This window comes from Perissodus microlepis, chromosome 14 (genome assembly GCF_051167445.1).
Source record: "Perissodus microlepis isolate ML-2025 ecotype Zambia chromosome 14, ASM5116744v1, whole genome shotgun sequence".
NCBI lineage: Eukaryota > Metazoa > Chordata > Actinopteri > Cichliformes > Cichlidae > Perissodus > Perissodus microlepis.
Genome location: NC_140474.1, coordinates 8,105,763 through 8,129,064, shown reverse-complemented (window position 1 = coordinate 8,129,064; position 23,302 = coordinate 8,105,763). Strand labels below are relative to the sequence as shown.

The following is a 23,302-nucleotide window of genomic DNA, read 5'->3' as shown; positions in this document are numbered from 1 at the left end:
CCACTTGCATAATCTTGGCACATTGTACAATTCTTCTTGGGGTTTTGGATTAGAAATGGCACACTTTTGTACCTCATACTCTGTGGAAAGAAAGGTAATGTCAAAGTTATATATTTCAACCTGAACAATGTCTTAAGCATAAAATAAACCCATTTTTATTCTTAGCTCTGTCTATCATACATCTTGTTCTCTAAAAGGAACTGTCATGATTTTGCCTATGAATCATCGGCCCTCGGTTTGTACAAATACAAAGAGACATAGTCGCTGTGGGCTGACTCATCCCCATGACACTTTTTTTTTCAGAGAACCATTCATCTTTTAACCAGAGGAGCTGAAGCTGAATGACCTTATATCGCACAGACCATCGTGTCATCACCTGGGGAAAGATCAACAAGAGGCGCAGCTCCTCTGTCGGTTATTTTCTTTACTGATAATGAAGAGAGTAGATGTGAGTGGTTTGTTTGGAGCTGTCAACACCTCCCTGTGGCGTTCTTTACACCGCCTCAAATCACTCACAGACATATACAATTTCTTTGTTCTGATTCCTCTTTTAAGGCTGCGATGTCTACTTCATCAGCAAACCTCGAACATTGTGCAAATATGTAAGTAGGGATTTGTCTGAATGGTTAATACAGAATAATACCTGACATTTCTTCTTTAAGTAGAAATGAGATCACATTTTTATAGCACTTTTATAGTCATAGTGACCTCTCAAAGCCACATCCAGCCATCCACACAGCATTTCATTCCATGTACTTTTTCAATTCAATTCAATTCAATTTTTTTTATAGCACCAAATCACAGTAGTTGCCTCAAGGTGCTTCATAATGTGAGGTAAAGACTCTAGAATAATACAAAGAAAACCCTAACAATCATATCACTCCCTATAAGCAAGCACCTTGGCGACAGTGGAAAGGAAAAACTCTTTTAACAGAAAGAAGCCTGCAGCAGAAATAGACTCAGGAAGGGCGGCAGGACAGGAAGACAGGACAAAGGCACGCTGTGGAAGAGAACCAGAGATGAAATAATAACTAATAATTGATGCAGAGAGGTGTATAAACACACATAAATGACTGAAGAAGAAACACTCAATGGATCATGGGAATCCCCCAGCAGCCTAGACCTAATACTGTGTAATACTGTGTAGGATTCATGGTCACCTGATCCAGTCCTAACGATATGATTTATCAAAATGGAAAGTTTTAAGCCTAATCTTAAAAGTAGAGAGGGTGTCTGTATCCAAAATTTAAACTGGAAGCTGGTGCAACACAAGATGGACCTGAAAGCTGAAGGCACTGCCTCCCATTCTACCTTTAAATACCCTAGAAACCACAAATAAGCCTGCAGCCTGAGAGAAAAGTGCTCTAATGGGGTGATATGGTACTATAAGGTCATTAAGATAAGATGGGGCCTGATTACTCAAGACCTTGTATGTGAGGAGGAGCAGGATTTTAAAATTGATTCTGGACTTAACACGGAGCCAATACAGGAGAAATATGCTCTGTCTTTCTAGTCCCTGTCAGTACTCTTGCAGTAGCATTTTGGATCAGCTGATGTCTTTTCAGGGAGTTTTTAGGGCATCCTGGTAATAACGATTTACAGCAGCCTAAATGCATTTTTCTGTCTCATATGGTAAAAGGTAAGGACCAGTAATTTAATTTAATTTAATTTAAACATCTATTTTCAATTTAGAATGACAAATTAAGCTATCATCTATATCTTTGGACTGTCAGAGGAAACCAGAGCAACCCCTGATGAAAGGTAAAACTCAATGTTGCATGCTGTAAGGGGAATCTGCCTCATTTGTAATTTGCAATTTCATGATACCAGTGACAGACATCATTTAAGGTAGTTTCCACCAGAAGGGGGAGCCAGAATATACTGCTCTTCAGACAGACAGTGTGTGAAAGCTATATGCAATTTCCAGCAATTTCCTGAGATTTAGATGGCTCTAAACTACATAAACAATGTTGTTTGAGTTAAGGGCTCCTGGTTTCCACCTTTGCCCTGTAAGAAATCTTTATCAGCTTCCCTTTTTACCTCATTTCCACAAATTATCAGCAATGCATTCACTTCCTGTTTGGCTCCCTATGCCTACTGACCTTTGCATGTGGCTACAGGAAAGCTGTGCAAAAATGGAGATTATTTAGGAGCAGGCTCTGCAGGACTAGTCTTTCCACAAAGCCTGCAGGGGCTCATTATCTTTCCTTCTGGCTTCATTCCTAGGTAGACTGCTCTCTAATGCCATCTCTTTTTCTCCATGCGCCTCCCCAAAGAGAAAGCTTTTGCCACCCCAAGCTGGCTGTGAGGTCAATCATCTGTACCCAAAAAATGTTCTCTCTGAAAGCTGCTATAATGGAGAGCCGAGGGAATTTGGTGACCAACAGTATTTGGGGGTGTTAGTCATTTTATCTTGTGTGAACATAAAAGCCTGAAATGGCTCGGGTAATTCAACCATTCACAATCATGTTTTGCTGCCATGACGAGCTAGACGGGTGGCAGTGCTACCCTCGTGCTCTTGTTGTCACAGCTGGGTGACAGTAACACAACAAACACAAATACGACTTTCCCTTTTACAAACCACCAAGCACTCCCACGGCGCTTTAATGGCAGTGATAACGAACCTTAATTTACTAATCACCTCATCTTCTAAAGCCTTTTGTAAACAGCCACCATTGTGTAATGAGCCATGTTCCATACAGAAGAGTCAATACTCTCCTTCTTTCTACAAATTAGGGTAGTTTCCTACAATTTAGAGGCTGCAATTTTATAGACTTATAGACTTGATGTCTATTTAAGTGTCTAAAAAGTATTCAACATTTGGTCAACTGAGAGACTTTAGAGCACGGGTGTGAAATATGCCAGAAGATCTAATTCAGCCCACTTTACGGTGCTGCAAAATAGTATCATTTACTTTAACAAACTGCACTGATGTTCCTGGGGCTCAGGGGTTAATGTGGGATTTAGCAGGTGTGATAACCTTAAGATCAGACGGAGCCGTGCAATGTAAGGAAAATAATTATTTAGGAATAAGTCACATACCAGTTTGCTTTGTGAGCTCCAGTAGATTTTTGTGTACATGCTGTGATCAGCTGACCTGTGCTGCTACTCTGACATTTGTGGCTTTAACTAATTAAATAAAAAAAATATATATAGGCCAATATATCAACTATTTCCACTCCCTACACTACTATAAAGCTCATATAAAAAGTAGAATTAAGTGGGTGAATCTAATCAGCATCGTCTCCTTAAATATAAAGAGATGTCTCCTGCCACCCTTGATGTAACCTAATAATAGTACACTAGATGTAAGTAGTCAAACATAATGCAGTACTTTAAACTCAATCACAATATAGCAAACTAACCAGCCTGTACTAAACTGCACAGCATTTTCACGCAACCTCTGAATTTCTTGTTTTACAAGACATATTGCAAAAACAGTCTGCAACGCATCAGATTCAGCATCTTATTTAAAAATTCGAAGCTGACTCAGAACATTACACGCAAGACTCCTTTACTAAGCATTATTTATCTTTGAAAATAATTTCTCAACTTCCTCTCTTGCTGATTTTTGAGCTGTTTGAAAAGTTGCATTTGAAATTAGTTAAAAAAGGTGTAATGTCTAAACAACTACAGATGCTCCTCTTCTGGAGTTAGTTAGATGTTTCAATACCGTGATTGCAACTTGCACTATGTCTGGACTATGAATGCATCAAGAGGAGGGGAAGGAAAAGGGATATGCTGAGGATTTGAGTGGTCAAAAAGTGATTGCTGATATTTGTATGTGCTCTTTATGATCTCTTAACATCCTTGTTTAGATTGGTAAACAGCGCATAGACAAAATGATTTTACAAAGGGGTTATATTTAAAATAAAGTGAAGTGTTATATAAAGATTTAAAATATCATGTCACGCTTGACCTTTGATTTTCAAGGCCAAAATATTGATCTGAAGGTCAAAGTGATAGTAATGCTATATAGAGCTATTTTATGCCATTGTTTGTTTTGACAATACGCAGGCATATAGGAAATTATATATGTGGATTCTAAATATCACATTATTTTATTGTGACTTTGTTATGTACATTACAGTAACCAGTTATAATAACAATGAAATGAATGCTGCAAATGTACCATCTCTACATAAATAAGAACTAATAAAATTATTGTACTCAAAGTGATGTCATGCATATTGAAATAGAGTTTCAACAATGCAAATAACAAAAGCCAAAAGTGTGAACGAAAACACAATGAATGTAATACTGTTCCCTTAAAGAGTAGATACTGCCTAAAGAGTGAGCTGCCTCGGTGGAGGTTAGCGTGCTCGGAGTGCTTATTGCTCTTTTTGTAAATATAAACAATACCATAACTAATTATGTAAAACTTCCATATATCCCTTGTGCATGATAGTGATGCAGGGACAAGATAAATGATGTTACAGGCTTGTGGGACGAGTTTTGTACAGGCTATAGTGTCACAGGGCTTATACGCAACGCATAAATATAAGAAACATTTTCATGCTTATTATTTAACAATACATGGTTTTAAAAGTACAAATAAAATAATAACCTTAAATAAACTTTCACTTATTTTTCAATTGTTCCATTCTTCTTTATGTTTTTACAGTTAATTTAGAAAGCTCTGCACACCTGAATCAATGACAGATGCATAATTCTAACAATTCTACAACTCGTCAAACTGGATTTTGACTATTTGACAGCTGAACATAAAGATGTATCTAAACTCTAAAACCATCTATCCATCACACTTCACAAAAACAGAATGAGTGACAATGACTGTGAGTTTCATATCATGTATCAAATTTTGTATGGCCAAAAAAAAGCGCGAAATTCCCATAAGGCATTTACAGTTCAACAGTGTGAACCCTTTGAGTGACTGACCTGTCTTCATTCAGGCCACAGACAGGATAGTAGAGTTACTTCTATATATTTTATAAGACTCCAAATGAGCCAACAGACTGAAAATGAGCTGACGGTAGTGTAAGTTACCAGCTGTGAGTATCTGTGACTTACATTATAGAAAAAAGAAATGGTAATTCTTCGCATTGTCAAGAAAACATAAGATATGCAAACACGTTGAATGAATTTCAAATGTCCACATTTTAAGCTAAAAATGACCCGCAAACACCACCCTTTTAATTAAAGATATTAAAATTTGTTTTCAAGTTTGTCACATTGTTCTAATTAGTTGTCAAGTTAACTTTTAGAGACCCTGCAGGATATTTACACCAAATGAAGCAACCAATAAATAGCAATGTGAAAAAGTGCATGTGGTTTAATGAGACATTTGTCAGGATACTGTGGGAGAACCACCTACAGCAAGGAACTGAACTCTACCCAAACATGTTTCTTTTGCACAGCAAAAATACATACCACCCACCTGATTACCAGCGCAGCTTAACCACATCAAAATAAAGAAAAACAACACCACATCCGTGACAACGTTGTCTTAAAAATAAAGGCTTTAAATGGGTAATTCTCGCCAATAAAATAGTGCATGTATTCCATTTTCAAGAAAAACTATATTTATGATCTAAAAGAGTAAATAAATAAGTTTACTCATTTGGCAGATAATCTGCTGCTGTTGTGACGTAAAGGATTGAAACGTACAGTTTGGCTGCCTTGTCACAGCAACTCTTAGCTGCCATGTGGCAAAAGCAAACGATTGTCCCCCAAGATTAAAGCTGTCGCCTTGTGGAACTAAATGGTAAGTTAATTTCTTTGAATAAAACATCTATTAGTATGTCCATAGCAAAATTTATTTTGGGATTTCTGCTTCATTTGTAATAGCAGCTGCCAAACCTGCAAGACAAAAGTAATTTTGAGTGACGGCAAAGTGCGTTTTATTTTGAAAGGCTTTGGGAAAAGTGGCATTTTCAATCCGACTGACTTGACGGCGTTGAAGGAGCCAAATGCGCGTGAAAGTTGCCCGCTCCTCCCACCTCCATGAGGCTGATTTGGCTCCAGATATAAACACAGAGTTTCTATCTACGAGCAACGCTTCTCACCTTCCTCACAACCCAGCAGTTCGCTCCAAGAGGCCGAAAAGGAGAGAATTACGCAGGAGGGGACGGTCTTTTCCACATTCAACAGGATGGAGGTAGAAACTATATATATGACTCCGAGCGCAGTCGTTATGCAGCCCGTGCTCTGAAGCCAGATGTTTTTAACATTTAATCTGGTTGTGTGTAGACCATGTGTGGTTGAAATTAAGGCATTGCGTCACAGGAGAGTTTATTTGTGCTCAGTATTATTACTGGGATATTTGTGGGGGAACTGGGACTTGTTTGCGCAATGTTTTAACAAATGTTTGACCCATGGTTCATTATGTGCGTGTCCTATGTCTTTACTAAGATGATCATATAGTGTGGTTTGTGATAGCAATCAGCACGTGATAGCTGCGTGATGTGATTTTAAACTCAGACTCACTTTTTGGATTTTTTTTTTTTTTTGTCTGTTTTTGAAGCATATATGCGCCTAAAGACACACCAATTTTAACCTATTTGGCTCTGTGTGTTTGAGCCTCAGGCTGATATGCTTCAATAACAGGTTTGTGGTCACAATTTAACAACACAACAACAGTGTAGAGGAAGTGTTTTGCCATCGTGTTTTTGCCGCGATGGCAAATTTACTGTTCAAACTGCTATTTTATTCATTTTAAGTCTTCTGTAAGGACTTTTGGGGGCTCCTGCCACTTCTCAGAACCCAAACTTTCCTTTACTCACTTGTGCTGAAGCTAAAAAAAAAAAACACGAGCTCTTCTTTATGGTATAGGAAGTCTGTTCAGTCTTCCCCTGCACTGTGTGCTCACAGGTTCCCGGCCTCCTCCCTGCAAAACAAGCTGTTCCCTCAGACATCATTATTAAGTTTTTTTAATCTCATGTGGAAAATAGCAGAAATACTCCTTTTCTCCGACTACAGGAGAAGACAGAGATCAAAACCGATCTCACATTCTTTAGAATTGCTTTCGACTTGTTCACCTTGGATTTAAGAGTTTATTTGTCTTTTTGTGTAGCAAATGGGGACCACCTTCAAATCTCGAAAGATAAGAGCGTTTAACAAACAAGTATTTATGATTTGAAATACTTCCAGTGAAATGAAACTGTTAAAATAAAAAATAATCAAAAACTGAACTTTCATCCTGAAGCAAAGCTTTGATGTGCATTTGATGCGTTTTCTGTATGACCCTCTAAAAAACCCAGTGTGACTTGATTTGGGAGCCTGTGAACAGCATATAGACCCGGATATTTTGCAATTACCTGTCAGCAGTTTCATGGATCTATTGATGACCGAGCTCATTTGGTCTTTCCGCAATTACCACAATTAGTGAAGTGAAATTTGTCATCCAAGTGTCTTTAGCTTAGTTTTGGATGTCACATGCTAATGGTGGCCAATGTGTGGTTCTAGCATAGTCAAAGAATGGGTCACGGTCACAAATGTTGATTTACGTCACCTCCTTCAAGCCAGCCTAAGGAGAAGATTAACACATGGAAGTTCTTAAACTTTGTGTTTCCCTTCTAGGAACTCCAACTGTGTGTTTGTGTTTGTGTGTATGTGCACAAACACCTGAAAATTAGTACTGTATATGCATGTGTGGTGGTTTTCCTCTCATGGAAAAACATCCCCACAGCTGGAGGACTGAGTATTTGAGATCGCTTTGCCAACCATATGGCATGCACATTTATTATGTAATCCTAAGTAAAGAGACCAATAACACAGAAACTCAGTCTGTACCAGCCAGACATTTGCTAATGAGTTAGTTTTTCCACTTTTGCATTACAACAACATGTCTTTTAAATGGTGCTCGCAGCACTGCAGTCACTGGTACATGTAGTCCATTGTCAAAGGTTGTATACTACAACTACAGATGAAAAGAGTAAAAAAAGAAAGAAAATAAACATGTATATTCCCGATCACCATTAAACTTGGTGACTTTTTTTACTTTCACATGCACCTGTGGCTTTATTTAAATTCAGTTTTATTTAACTCGAAATCACAACAACAGTCGCCTCAAGGTGGTTAATGCTGCAAGGTAAAAATGGTACAACGATGCAGAACAGACCCCAACAATTAGACAACTGCCTAAGAGCAAGCACTTGGCGACTGGGAGAAGGAAAAACTCCTTTTTAACAGGAAGAAACTTCTGGCATTATTTATCTAAGTTCATGCTAATTTGCAAACAAAGGTAACAAAGGTTGTTACTGGCAAGCTTTTATTGAATTTGTTGGAAAAATACTTCAGTGGATAGGTAGGAATAAAACTGGGACATATACTGCTGACACTTCAGCTCAAAAATGGTACTCAAAAATAAATGTACTCATGCCTGTGGTAATATACCCTCGGTTTTTATCTGAAAACGGTTTATCTCAAAGATATCACCGTGAAACTTTCCGAGTTAATTACTTTCTCATTTAAAAATGCAAATGAGGTACTATCTCACTAAACATACGCTACACTCATTTGCATAAATGTTAGACAATGTGTGGCAAAATAAACCCATATATGTGTGATTTGGACAGTTTTCTTAAAAAAATTTTTTATTTATTTATTTTTAATTCTTATTGATGGGAAAGATTGTTAGTTTGGAAATTTGCCTTGTTTTCCTAACCAGTGCTAATGTGCCATGTTTCAGTACACCAAATGAATGGTCCACTCTGTAGCAAACATAAAAGAGACACCTAACTGACCGTGAAACTCAGTGGAATGCAAAACACTAAGATCAAGGAAAGTGGAAGACACTGTGGCCTATCCTCTGAGTCACGGAGTCGTTATGGCTTTATCTCCATTTAAAGCACACACAGTGGGGTGTCTGTTCAATGTTTTGTGACTTATACAGTTAATAAAATTCACTTATGTTTCCAAAACAGTTTTGAGCATTGTTGGGATGAGTTACGTGACATTTGGACAAACAGCCAGCATCTTGTAGTTAACTGATCCTTTCTATAGGCTAATTACTTATTACTTTTTTTTACTTATTTTAACTTTATTTTTGTTTTGACTTCCAAAAGGATGTAATCGCAAAATAATTTCATGCAGAATCTTATTGCTCTTTGCAGTTTTTCTTGATTATTTCACAATGCATGCAGTTTCCCTGGGGATAACAGTAACAGGGTGAAAATAAACACTTTTTTGGGGGGCCTAACTTAACTGTTGTTGACATGAGAGTTGGACTACGCTCATTACAAAAAAGTAACTTACACTCCTTGCGAACCATTTTTGGCACTCCTTAAAAATGCTTAGATTCTCTGATAATGTTTGCAGTGCATGTTCCCAGATGAAGATGCAGATGCACTGTATGAATGAGTGCAATGATTATTGTCTGGAGAGGGAGACGACGATTATTGTCTGCAGACAATAATCGTCCTCCTTCTAAGTATGACAATAGTCATACTAGGAGTCGGTGGCGGTTCATTCAGCAAGAAGTGAGCTGCAACAATAAAAGATGAGATGATCTAAAAAAATGGAGTTGGAGGGGGGAAAAAAATCAGAATGGGGTAAATTTATAATATTTTTCACACCTGAGGGATGCACATAATGTGTTTGGTTGACAAATGGGCTTGATTCTGCAGCTGGCTGAAGCAGTTTAATTGTTCCCATCAGATGTGAAATTGCCCAAGTTTAATTCAAAGTAAGGCATTTTATGTCTCCTTGTGTTGCATATGTCTACTCTCTGCTTTGCTGCTTGAAGTTACTTCTCCACATCGACCCTCATTATAGCACCTCGAGTCATAGGAGGCTATTTGCACCTTTACGACCGATCAAATGATTCATTAAGCCCCATAATCCTCTAAATGCTTTTGCTGCGTTTTACTGCAACACTTTTGTTGATCTTTTCCTAAATAATGTTGTTATTTGCAGCCCACACAGACTAAAAGGTTCTGCTATCAGGATGAGACTGCGTCAGAGCTCTTTGAGCTTCAGTTCAAAGCAATGCGTGAGGCAGAGAGATACTGTGTGTGGGGTGGGAACTACAGAAGAGATAACGCAGAGGACACTGATATGTAGAAGCAAAACACGCATGTTGTTTGCCCTTAAAAATTACATCATGAACGCATGCATGTACACCATGAAGAAATCATTGTAATTTGAATGCTGGCAACACAACTTCTGGCCCAGCTTGGTTATTGCAGGCAGGTTCTTGAGATCTTCATCTTGACAGAGCTGACAGGGTGCAAGTTATTGCAGTCAAAGCCATTTAAGTTCGTAAAGGCCGGGGAGGCTGCTTGTGCTGTCTTAGACATTTGCAGCTTCTCAAACATGCTGACTTTTCAGCACAAAGTCTGAAAAATGCGAGGTACGTGCAGAAGGATTTTGAGAACAGTGAGCCAAACAGAGGAAGTGGAAACTACAAAAACACTATCATCATGAGTTTATACATTTCTTACAACTCTCCCTGCAGAACAGTTAACCCCTGCTGCCTGCACCTCTTCAACTACCCTCTTCTAAATTTGGCATCTAGCCATGCTCTTGATTTCCTTATTTGGCAGAAACTAGTGCAAACGCAATAAATGCTGCAAGATGCACATAGTTTGCAATTGCCCTTTTTCCCACATCAACTTTTGCATTTTTCTTAAAGGAAAATCTTGCAACCTCTTTAAGATGTTGAATATTTATGATTTCATCATTGTTGCTTTATTATTGAATGTACTGTGTGAAAGGTATTGAGATTTTTAGGTTGTTGTAGCTTGGAAGACACGTGCATCCTGTGGGTTTGGGCATGTACAGTCATGTGAAAAAGAGTTTTCATAGCACTTCATGCAGTCTTGTAAAAATCTATGTAGGCCCAACAATTCAATATATTTTTTCTGTTGTGGCAAAAATTCAAAGAAATTGTTTTCTGTATGACTTTATCAGTCTCTCGCATCGCTGTGGAGAAATTTCGGCCCACTTTTCTTTACAATGTTCTTTAGTTCTTTGAAGTTTGTGGGCGTTCGTTTATGCACAGCTCTTAACATCACACCAGCGTGTTTCTGTCAGGCTGATGTTTGGCCATTTCATTACAGATTTTCTGGGAAGTTTGAAATGATCGTCCTGTTGAATGACCCAGATTCGGTCAATCTTTAGCTGTGTGACATATAGCCTCACATGTGACTCAAGAATACTGCGGTGTACATAGGAGCTGCTGTACGAGTCAATGACAGCAAGATGTTATCTGGCTGCAAAACAAGACCAAATCATCAAAAGTCTTGTGGTTTGTTCAGTTCAACTTAGCAAACCTAAACTGTGCCACCATGTTCTTTTTAGAGAGAAGAGACTTTCTACTGCCAGTAAAATTATGATTCAGTTTAAATGTTGTAGCAGGCTGATGTTGGGCTAACCTGTCCAGATATACTGTTGGGAAACCTAATCAAATTTTATAAATTCACTAAATAAGATTTGAAACTATCCTTAGTTAGTGTAGAACACAGGTGACATGTAGATACTACTCAGGTCTCTGTGTTCGTGGTGGTTGTGGTAGTAGAGTAAAGTCAAACTGTAAGGTTTTCAGTTGAAACACAAATGACATCCTGCTGTACAGGGTGGTTGTTTGTTGCACAATCTCCGGTCTGAAAGCCTTAAGTTTTCTTGAAATGATCTAGAAACTCATGCAGTTCAACTCTCATTAGCAGAATATAGTGGTGCCAGGAATGGAGTTTAGAAAATGTTGGGAAGAGGAAGTAGTAGAGTAGTGGAAAAGTGGGAGGATAGGTTGAATTCCCAACAGAAAGAAATCAGGGGAAAATAATGTTTTATTCACAAGCATCATATATAATGTCACTGTGTCTACATTCAGTTTCATACTTATGTGCCACTTCAAATCCCTTTACTCCCATCACTACACTATTCAGGCTATTGCCAAACTGCCAAAATATGATCACTATGCCGCTATGCCTGAACAGATCCCAGATCCTCTGGCACACTGCAGGTACCATGTAATTAAAGTGACTTCACTGAATGATGTCATCCCGTGACTGTCCGTGTTCTTTAGTCCACAATGTCAACCATCTGATTCACTATGCTGATGGTTTGTCATTGTGCTGTTTGGATCCGAGTGAATGAGAATACCAGAGCCCTGTGAGAGTCACTAAAGTTTTCCTGAATAAGTTCAAATGTTTGGGAGCTGTAATCTCTACTATGAGCTGTTCACATATTCTGGTAGCTTTTGTTTCTCAGATTCTTGTTAAACAGTGCATTCCCACATTAACAATTTCTTAATCAAATCGCAGTTAAAGTCACTTGGGATATTGATATTGACATTTGAGAAAAATGTGTTCTGGCCTTCTGGGTATTCTTGGGAAAAATAACTTTATCTGCAGCTTTCTGTTCTCGGGTCATTTGGATTTGTTTTCCTTTTCTCTGGATGCTTATTTAATATTTGTCTCCTCAGTCGACAGTGTTAGGCTGTGTCTGCAGCACCTCCCATTTCCCCGGAGGCTGCAGCAACAAGTGATTGAGTTTGTCCATTTACCTCATCCCTCTGATTCAGGACCTTTTATAACACTAGCACACGTAAGTGAAAACACACAACGGTGGTGCCAGTAATGGGCAGTGGAAAACTGACATATTCAGATGAGGTCTGGTCCAAAAACACATCATGTTTTCCTGGAAATGCAGCTAGCAAGAAAGTGCCTGTCTGTTCTCTCGCCACTTAACAAGTGTAGGCAGAAGGGATCTGCTAACTGTGGTGGTTTTCCCCCTGACAGAACACGCTGACTTGTGAAAAGTCTGCAGACTCAAACTGAAGCCATTAGGCTTGGTGAACCTATGGAACAAAGTCTTGCTGAACAGCTGTGTGCTGTATTTATCTTCACTTTCACCGATCCACACCCTGAGGCTCGCCAGTTAGACATTATTAGGATTGAGAGTTAAAAGATCCTGCGCCAGACAGCACCTTTATCAGCTCCTTTATGTACATGGCTTTTTGCTCTCAGACAACTGCACAAGCAGATATGTTTAAGATTTACGCAGACTAACATCATGTGCTTCTTCTTCTCTCCTGCCTCTGGAAATGGGAATCACAGGAACGGACAATAACTGGTTTTGTGTGATCTGTGGTCTCTCTGTTCTCCTTCTGCTAGTCATACAGTAAACCTCGTGTCTCCATCCACAGCCTAAAAATTAAGGCACTGGTTAGCAATAACCTTTGTGTCTCTAAGCACAGCCCACAGAGAAAATGTGGAATTCGTAGAGAATTTTCTCAGCAATTTCAAAATATCTTTTGTAGAGCAGTATATTGATTTTAAAGAAATTGTAGCACCTTAATTTCTCAGTTATTTAAAGACACTGTTAAACCTCATAGGTAACCATAGAAACGTCTTCCTGATGGCAAACAGGAGTCTCCAGTTTTGGTCCCACTGTTAGTTAGTACAATTTTACTTTTTCTAATTTTCTCACTTTATCTATTGATTACTCTAGTAGATACTATCCACACTTTTCCTAAATCTCTTCAGATGCATTCGTATTTGACCCCAACCCTGTGACCACCCAGCAGAAGTGATATTTGACTGTTTGCCGTGCTCTTTGTATATCAGGGTGCCCCAACATCACACACTCAGATAAATGAGGATTTAAAGTATTTGATGTGACTGCATCAAGTATTTGCGTTCTCACGGGCAGTGTTAACTTGGCAGCAAATTTTGATTTAGTTATAATCATAATTTAGTATCGAAATTCTTTTTTTCATTTACTCTAGTGTTTTAGTTGACTAAATATCGTAACGTTATTGTAGACTGGCTAAAACGAAGTGTTACAAAAGTTACAAAGCGTCTTATTTTCCTTAAATCAAAAGTGAAATGTGTAATGTGTCTACTCTTATTATCATCCCATGTGTTGACATTTTGTCGCGTATTCATGAGAAACGGGGAGCATGGGATCTTGCCTCCTCTGGCTCCGTTTGTCGGCGGCAGATCAAATTCATGTCTAACCTTACGGCACAAGGAGAGTACTTCTGGGTCACTTCCAAACTCGTCCCGCCTTTCTACACAAATTGATGAACTCTGATTGGATTTTGTCTGTCCAGAACATTTTCATCTTGTATATGTGTGAATACATTTTATCATAGTTTTTGTTCTTGTGCATTCATTTTTATTTAGTTATCGTCAGGAAAAAAAAGCTTGTTGATAAAATCTATGACTAAAAGAATTAATCAACGAAATTAACACGGCTCATCCATTAAGTAATGTCCCAGCAAACATGACTAAAATGGTGACGTTACATCTCAGGTCAAAACTGGTCACCATATGACCACAAAGACTCAGTTTTATTGATATAGCGCACATTATATTATAAGGTAAATATCCTACAATAATAGAATTCAATGAATGGATTTTGTTTCCAGGTATTATACAGGTTCACTCTGACAAAACCAGACAAATTGAACCTTTTTTTTTTTTTTTTTTTTTTTTTTTAAACAAACTAAATCTTAGTGAATACTCTTACATGGTGTTCTCCGGAAGTATTACAGCCGCCATGATGTTTATCTAAAATCTATTTAAATTGTTACATGGTAAATATGTTACACTGTCATAGATATCCTCTCCTTACAAAGCTGTGGTGTGAGCAGTACATTGTCTACTCGGTGGCTATAGTTCCTGATGTTCTCACTGTCCACTCATCGATAACTTTTTTTTTTTTTTTTTTTTTCCCCTGTATCAAGTAGGGGAAAAAAAAATTAAACTTTCTTTGGATAGAAAGCCAAACAAAGACATCTAGACAATGTTTGAGAAGTATATTTCATCAGTGGCTTTCCTTCACACCTTTCAATTTCGTATTGTTTTACAAACTCGACTAGATGTCAAAAAGACCGCAAAGCTGGTGGTTGTTCAGTGTGGAAATATTTGCTGGGGTGGGGGCTATAGTGCATATGTCTGCTTATATTATTGCGGTCAGTCATTTACTTAAAGACGATACACTTTACCTCTGATCCATTAAACGCCAGTCTTACTGAAAGCATCAAAATGCAGCTATTAAATGGTAAGAATTCTTGTGCAAAAGCGAGCCTAAATGAGCTATTTCCAGGAAGCTTTCTTGGATTTAAGCTGGGCCTGGTTTTGTGTGTGTCTCACATGGGGCGATCGTAGCTCAAGAGTTGGCAGTTTGTCTTGTAATTGGAGGTTGCCGGTTTGAGCCCCGGCTCCGACAGTCTCGGTCGTTGTGTCCTTGGGCAAGAAACTTCACCTGTTGCCTACTGGTGGTGGTCAGAGGGCCCGGTGGCGCCAGTGTCCGGCAGCCTCACCTCTGTCAGTGCGCCCCAGGGTGGCTGTGGCTATAATGTAGCTTGCTTACATTGCTTACCAGTGTGTGAATGGGTGGATGACTGGATGTGTAAAGCGCTTTGGGGTCCTTAGGGACTAGTAAAGCGCTATACAAATACAGGCCATTTACCATTTTAGAAGGCATTTCCTTTTTTAGATATGTTCAATTGCCTTGTATGCTTGATTATGGTATGTTTCAGATGTGGTCTAGCATGTCCAGGGACACACTCTCTTAGGAGCCGAGGGGTTACAGAGTAGAGCTGTGATCCAGGAAGCCTGCACAGCTCTGGTGGTTTTTCCCAGGCCTAGAGCCCCAGAAATAGTTTGCCCTGCTCTCTCCCGCAGTGAAACATAGTTTCCCACTCATCCACTGAGCTTGGGGTCCCACCAAAGTTAAGCATGTGTAGTAGTGATAACCCACCAGAAGCCTTTTTGTCATCTTGGTGACACAGTTCATGAAGCTATATGTGTTCATGAGCTGAGAGGAAAAAGATTTTTGTCACTGGCGTTGTTAAGATGCACTTCATTTTTCATAAGAGTGCTGACTTTGTATCTGTAAAATGTTGTGAAACTCAAAGCTGATGAGAAACCCAATAAAACCACTGTTTTTACGTCCACAGACAGTATGTCGCATGGTCTTGGGTGTTACCTCAATATATGCAAGACTCTAGTTTTAAAGTAACTGCTGATGTGTTGATAATACATGCCTTGGATATTTTTACATTATGCATGAACAGAATTACATTTATCATCTTATATAAATGCGTATTAAGTGTCATTAAAGTCGGGAGTTTTTATGGAGCATGACATTTATTTTCGTTCCACATGAAGAAGCTCATTAAAGATAAGGGCTTACATAAAAGAAGGATGAAAGAATAATAATGCACCTCCAATTAGTTCTTATGAAGCTGTGCAGATGTTAAATAACTAACACTCCTAGACCCTCTTGACATTTACATATATCAATTTTACTTTTACTTGCTTCTCCATATTTTAATAATTTGTAGTATTTTTTCCTGCACATAAGCAGTTTCAGTTTTCCAACTGCAATCATGACTTTCTTCACCTAAAACATCAGAGCATAGATATACAAAACAAAGAGTTCCACTTCCTGTCCCCTGCACGTGTTTTGACTTTGTTCTCAAGGAGGCATTTGTTTTTGAAAGACAGGAAATAGTTAAACAATTAGAAGTTACAAAATAATGGCATGACGAGTGGGTGGTCACTTGTAATTATTATTTATCGTGAATGACAAAAGAGATTTCAGGAAAAGGGCTGGCTTTGGATTAGAATGCAGAGAAATGTTACGAGAGGCACTGCGGGGCTCGCTGGTGCCATTACGTATTTGGGTGGAGGGAGCAAGGTGGTGAGGTCATGCTGAGAACAAGGAGGGGGGGGGGGAAGGAAAATAAGGCGTGTGATTAAAATGTGGAATGTGTCTATCTATGAAGCCTGGGAGATCCATGTTTTCATGGGCCACAGTTCAAAATGTGCAAGGCGGGTGAACTGCCAGTGCACACCCAGGAAATGTGACTGAAATCGCAGATGTGAGGAGAGGCACGAGCTTTTTAGTGGTCAATAAAAGTATGATGGTAATGAGATGTAATATGAAAGCCACAAAGAGACAAGGAGGGGTCCCACAAGCAGTGAATATAATGCAAACCATTAAAAGGCTGCATCATGCACTGGAATTTGCACAGTCCTGGCATAACTTCGACTGCCAACTTCTGCAAACAAATAGCTCAGCTAATGCACGGTTCCAATACTTGGTATAACATGCACCTAGACCCTGGGGGAAAAAAAACTAGTACTGATGTTGTTTTTCTCAATTTAGATTTAGGTCTGACACTGTCAGCAAACTTATTACTTAAGCCACAGTAGAGTGGAGTTACTGGCCATCAAAGCAAAGTGCGGAGGAGGGATGTTTAGCAATCAGCTTGGGAATAGTGGGAGAGACTGAAAGTAAAGCAGCCAAGAAGTGATAACAGTTTGAAGCAGAGGACAGGTCCCTCCTGTCACAGGCTGCAGCGTGATGTGGAACAGCTGCAGAGACAGAGCGAAAGAGGGGGGGCTCACTTCCTGTGCTTTCTAGATGAGATCCTCTAAGGACCTGACTAAACCGGCATGCTGATGGAGTCTTGTTAAGAAGAAGGAAGCGAGAAACTTCTTTTTTTAATCTTAGAACATGATTTGTGTTCCGCTGCCTTCTGCACATGCCATGTTTATTAAAATAGATCATTTTTTAGCTCTGTTTGTTCAGCAAGTTACACCCCTTTATTACAACATTCAGCTTAGACAAATAGGGGGGGTGTAATTAAAAGTGCCTTTCAGTTCCAGTTTGGTTTCCATGACCAAGTCTTGATGCACTATTATGTTTAAGGTTTTGATTTTTTTCATGTTATAGTATATACACACTATATATAAATATTGCTTAATATTATCATATTATTATTCACTGTTCTTGTGTCACGATTGGGGAATTGTCATTAACCTTTGAAGTCTATGTGTGAAATACTAAAGATAACTTAAATACACTAAAATAAATAAATTTTCATACAGTATTTTTCACTTTTCCTCCTTTTTTCTTTTTCTTTCTTTCAGAAGAATTCTCCATCCAAGCCGTCGGTGGCTGAGCTGGCCGGAAAGTTCAAAGGTCATATTCTTCCGATGCCCAACTCAAATGGCGAGGTAATGCATTTTATTTGTCCTGTATAACAAAACAAAAATCTATAAACATGTATGTCCGTGCAGAACATTATTCAAATATATGTGCTTTCTTAAAGGAAGCAGTTAGTGAATCATTACTCGTTCTCTTCCCTTAAATTTGTAGCCTCGAAGACGACCTCCGTGTTCCCTGAAGTTGCGAAATGAAACGGATGATAACGACGAGTCAGATGTGAGTCACCGCGTTCGTTCATTGACCCGCGTGTTACGTTTGGCTTCTTGAAAGTCCCCAGAAGACAGACTTGGATTTGTTTACTGTGCATGTTCATTGCAGCCTCACAGTTTCGACATAGTGGGTAGTGTAATGTTGATAAATGTGGTATTTTATTATTTGTGTTTTTGGTTTTCTTCTTCTGCCTCAATTATTGGGAAAGGCCTGCTGTTTTTCCTCCCAGTAAAATGACAACATGCCAAACAAACTACGCAAATATATCATTGAGTTATGGGCCAATAAAAAGCACAACAGAAATGTTACATAAGCATAAAAGCAATAAAAATGTGTATTTTGTTAGTAACAAAACTGAAATGCGATTAAATGTATATAACAATTCTTAGCATTTGGTAGGACATATGCCTTAATGGGCTACTTTATAAGAAAAAGTGCCTTAAAGCACAATCAACCAATGCTCTTAGTAAATATTAACTTTTGATAAATATTAGCTTTTAGCAAATATTAGTTGAATCCACTGTATGTTTGTCTTTCATTAACTGTGTTCTCTGGCAGAAATCTGCTGTTCCACCAAATCCCATTAAAGTCAAGCTGAAGAACTCTGCCGTCATTGAGAAACTGCAGGTTGGTGCAACACATGGTTCATTGGTGAAGGAGGGGGGGAAAAAGCTGCTAAGCTCACTAATGATGGGTTATTGCAGTGAGTATTCAGGAGTCTGTTTTTTAAAGCATTACTGCCACCCGCTGTTCTGTTTTCACTGGTGCCTGAGCCGCTCACATGCAGGGAGGTAAAAGGGGAGAGGCTTGTCCCTTATGCAGCAATCTGCACAGATTAATGAGCTAATTGGATCACGGACTACAGAGGTTCTGGCGAGGCTTTAACTTGCTACTTGAGTTCCTTTGGTTTGCAATTTCACACGGTGGGCAGCCATGGGACAAAAGGGCTGCCGATTCTCCCTCTTTCTTTTCTCTCCGGTACAGGTAGGACATTAGTTGGCGGGGTTAATTTGTCGGCTATTTGTAGCACTTTGATTTTTCAAGGACAGACTTATAGCAGTGACATTTTAAAACGGGAATGTTGCAGTTGTACGCAGAGCAATATCAAGTGCGTAGGCCTGTAAAGTAATGAGTTAAATTCAGTTTTGAAAGAACGATGCTCACGTTGTGACTGGAAATCTTATTTACACATGTTCAAAAAAATGCTAGAGTTTAGTTTCTGCTTCACCTAATCTCCTTATAAAGCAAGTTCTGTGTTTCAGTAAACTGTTATTCTGGTATGTTTATAAGTTATTGAATTTTAAAATGCATGGAAGAATTTTAGTATCTTGGCTTCAGGATCTTCCCTCCTGCCCTTCAGGCCAACCTCGCTCTGTCACCCACTGCTCTGCTGCCTTCACCAAAGACTCCAGAGGTGAAACTGCCACAGGCACCGCTGTCCCCCACCATGCCCTGCAGCCGCCTGAGCCCTCTGACTCCCACCCTGCAACCCTCGCGTCAATCCAGTGAAGAGGAGGAACCCATCAGCTTCGACAGCCCTCCTGAAGGGACCCCATTGCCAAGCATCAACAAGGTAAGCGCACCAAGCCATCGTTGCTGTGTGCTTCCTCCTTATAGTATAGTTAGGCTACTTTTATCTTATTACTTTGAACTTTCAGAAGGCCAAAATGCACCTTACATGACACCTTTAACTTTCTTTTATGTTTCGTGGTGAATTTTGTGTGACTTTCGTCACAAAATGACCAACATGAGTTGCTGTCACATTGAAGCCCCGTGTTTCTCACGCTAATTGCAGAATAAGCTGTGATACCACAGCCAGGTACATTTCCCCCCCGTCCCTACTGACGTGCTTCTCAGTGGGGGTTCTGCAACGTCTGTTTAAGCAGGCCGGCCTTGGATAAGCTCAAGCAAGATGCTCCTGTAGTTCATGTGTGCTCCTGCTGGGTGGATTGAGGATGTAATCCCCTTAGCCTAGTTAGAGTCCCTGGGTGTCATTTGTTTGGTGCTGTCACGCATATGCTGATTAAACCTAAACAGTTACTTGCATCATTTAAAGCTGAAAACCTGCACACTCTTACAGATGTAAAATTAATCCTTTTGCTTATTTTTTCCACACAGACCCGCGCACGACTGTCATTTAAAAGGCGACTGCCCACAAGACAGCACAGGAGATCAGCTGGAGAGGAGGCAGAAGGCTTCGGGAGTGGACTGTCCCCATGTGAACTGTGCAGCCCAAAAGAAAATGGGGTCAAGAACCAGGTTTTGGACATCCCATCAGAGGAAGCTGAATGTAGTCTTAAAGAAGCTGAAAACAAGGAAGGGGACTGTGAAACTGCAAACGCTGAAATGACAAAAAGCGACCACGACAACAGGGAAGACATGGAGCATGAAGCAGAACAAGACCGAAGCTCTGATGCTTCGAAGGAGGAACAGCAGGCTTCAGAGCCTGCCGAGCAGAAAGAAGGTTACATTAGGGCAGAAGAAAGGCAGGGAGAGACACCTCAGGAGGCAGACGAAGGAGGGAAGTGAGAGGGTGTGAATGTTTACATGAAAAATACCAAATATATGAATAAGTTATTCAGTGCTTTTCTGAGAAACTGTTTGAGAAATACTCCTCCTTAAGAGTTATTTTATTCAGGTTTTATCTCTTTATATCAGCTCTTAAGTCCCTCTGTCGCCTACTACTGGCTGATAAGTTAAAAAAAAAACAAAACACTGGAGAGTCATGAGAAGCAGCTGTTTGTGCACATGGAAATGAGTATGGCAGTTGATGCTGTATTCCCTGAGCACAGGAAACATCCATGTCGTACCAAGTCTGTAAGATTCCTGTTTTATTATTATTATTATTTTTTTGTTTGCTTTTTTCTTTTTTAATGCAAATGTTTCTTTGTCGAAATGTCAAGAGTGCACTTCCATATCAGGAGTACCTGACACATCCACAGAAGTGTTTGAAGCTACCACGTTGTGGGCTGGTAAGAGGCAAAAATGTATTAGAGTTCATATATATGTAAGCAGATATATAAATGCTTTGACGTCATACCAAAGTACTTTAAGCAAAGTATGTAATTTTAACTTAGTTGTTTTGTTATTAATGTATGTTGATCTATGCTGGTCTTTTTATTTTGTATACTTCAAAATATAGAAATCACAGTGCTACTGTGAAATCATGCACAGAAATGTTAAGAAAATAAACGGCTTCTTTCTTACATAACGAATACCTTTTTATGTTGTTTTTTTTGTTTTTTTTTTCTCTTTTCCTTTTGTTGGATCGTCATGTATCAGTGAATATACCACATCCAAAGAAAATTGTTCTCCAAGGAATACAGGAGGGTCTTGAGTTGTTTTTAGCCAAAAAGTCAGAGTTTATATTAAGACACTGTCATTAATAAAGGGAAACTGTACTATTGACCAAATGCAGAATTGCCCCTATACAGGGAGTGCAGAATTATTAGGCAAGTTGTATTTTTGAGGAATAATTTTATTATTGAACAACAACCATGTTCTCAATGAACCCAAAAAACTCATTAATATCAGAGCTGAATGTTTTTGGAAGTAGTTTTTAGTTTGTTTTTAGTTTTAGCTATTTTAGGGGGATATCTGTGTGTGCAGGTGACTATTACTGTGCATAATTATTAGGAAACTTAACAAAAAACAAATATATACCCATTTCAATTATTTATTTTTACCAGTGACACCAATATAACATCTCCACATTCACAAATATACATTTCTGACATTCAAAAACAAAACAAAAACAAATCAGCGACCAATATAGCCACCTTTCTTTGCAAGGACACTCAAAAGCCTGCAATCCATGGATTCTGTCAGTGTTTTGATCTGTTCACCATCAACATTGCGTGCAGCAGCAACCACAGCCTCCCAGACACTGTTCAGAGAGGTGTACTGTTTTCCCTCCTTGTAAATCTCACATTTGATGATGGACCACAGGTTCTCAATGGGGTTCAGATCAGGTGAACAAGGAGGCCATGTCATTAGTTTTTCTTCTTTTATACCCTTTCTTGCCAGCCACGCTGTGGAGTACTTGGACGCGTGTGATGGAGCATTGTCCTGCATGAAAATCATGTTTTTCTTGAAGGATGCAGACTTCTTCCTGTACCACTGCTTGAAGGTGTCTTCCAGAAACTGGCAGTAGGACTGGGAGTTGAGCTTGACTCCATCCTCAACCCGAAAAGGCCCCACAAGCTCATCTTTGATGATACCAGCCCAAACCAGTACTCCACCTCCACCTTGCTGGCGTCTGAGTCGGACTGGAGCTCTCTGCCCTTTACCAATCCAGCCACGGGCCCATCCATCTGGCCCATCAAGACTCACTCTCATTTCATCAGTCCATAAAACCTTAGAAAAACCAGTCTTGAGATATTTCTTGGCCCAGTCTTGACGTTTCAGCTTGTGTGTCTTGTTCAGTGGTGGTCGTCTTTCAGCCTTTCTTACCTTGGCCATGTCTCTGAGTATTGCACACCTTGTGCTTTTGGGCACTCCAGTGATGTTGCAGCTCTGAAATATGGCCAAACTGGTGGCAAGTGGCATCTTGGCAGCTGCACGCTTGACTTTTCTCAGTTCATGGGCAGTTATTTTGCGCCTTGGTTTTTCCACACGCTTCTTGCGACCCTGTTGACTATTTTGAATGAAACGCTTGATTGTTCGATGATCACGCTTCAGAAGCTTTGCAATTTTGAGACTGCTGCATCCCTCTGCAAGATATCTCACTATTTTTGACTTTTCTGAGCCTGTCAAATCCTTCTTTTGACCCATTTTGCAAAAGGAAAGGACGTTGCCTAATAATTATGCACACCTGATATAGGGTGTTGATGTCATTAGACCACACCCCTTCTCGTTACAGCGATGCACATCACCTAATATGCTTAATTGGTAGTAGGCTTTCGAGCCTATACAGCTTGGAGTAAGACAACATGCATGGAGAGGATGATGTGGACAAAATACTCATTTGCCTAATAATTCTGCACTCCCTGTATAGCGCTCTTACAATTTCTATTTAGAATTCATGTCAGTAATGTTAATGTGTGTAAACTGTTGACTAATAGTGTCATTGCACCAATTAACATGAGACAAACTGCTTCTTGACGATTAGCATTAGTCTGTGAAGTTAATGTAATTTTCTGCATTGGCTTTCTCTATTTTC

General features: G+C 39.4%; 1 protein-coding gene across 2 annotated transcripts; it reads left to right on the top strand.

Moving 5' to 3' along the window:
- Positions 1-5,965: 5,965 nt before the first annotated feature.
- LOC146373372 (capZ-interacting protein) lies at positions 5,966-21,352 on the top strand. 2 transcript variants are annotated; one of them, XM_084951080.1, is made up of 6 exons: positions 5,966-6,118; positions 17,856-17,939; positions 18,082-18,147; positions 18,700-18,768; positions 19,502-19,714; positions 20,260-21,352. In XM_084951080.1, exons 1-6 carry the CDS (start codon positions 6,113-6,115, stop codon positions 20,668-20,670), a joined length of 849 nt encoding a protein of 282 aa, XP_084807206.1. In that variant the 5' UTR covers positions 5,966-6,112; the 3' UTR covers positions 20,671-21,352. The 2 variants fall into 2 exon arrangements, with proteins under 2 accessions (XP_084807206.1, XP_084807205.1); XM_084951079.1 differs by having other exon boundaries at positions 5,968-6,118; positions 17,853-17,939.
- The last annotated feature ends 1,950 nt before the right edge of the window (positions 21,353-23,302 follow it).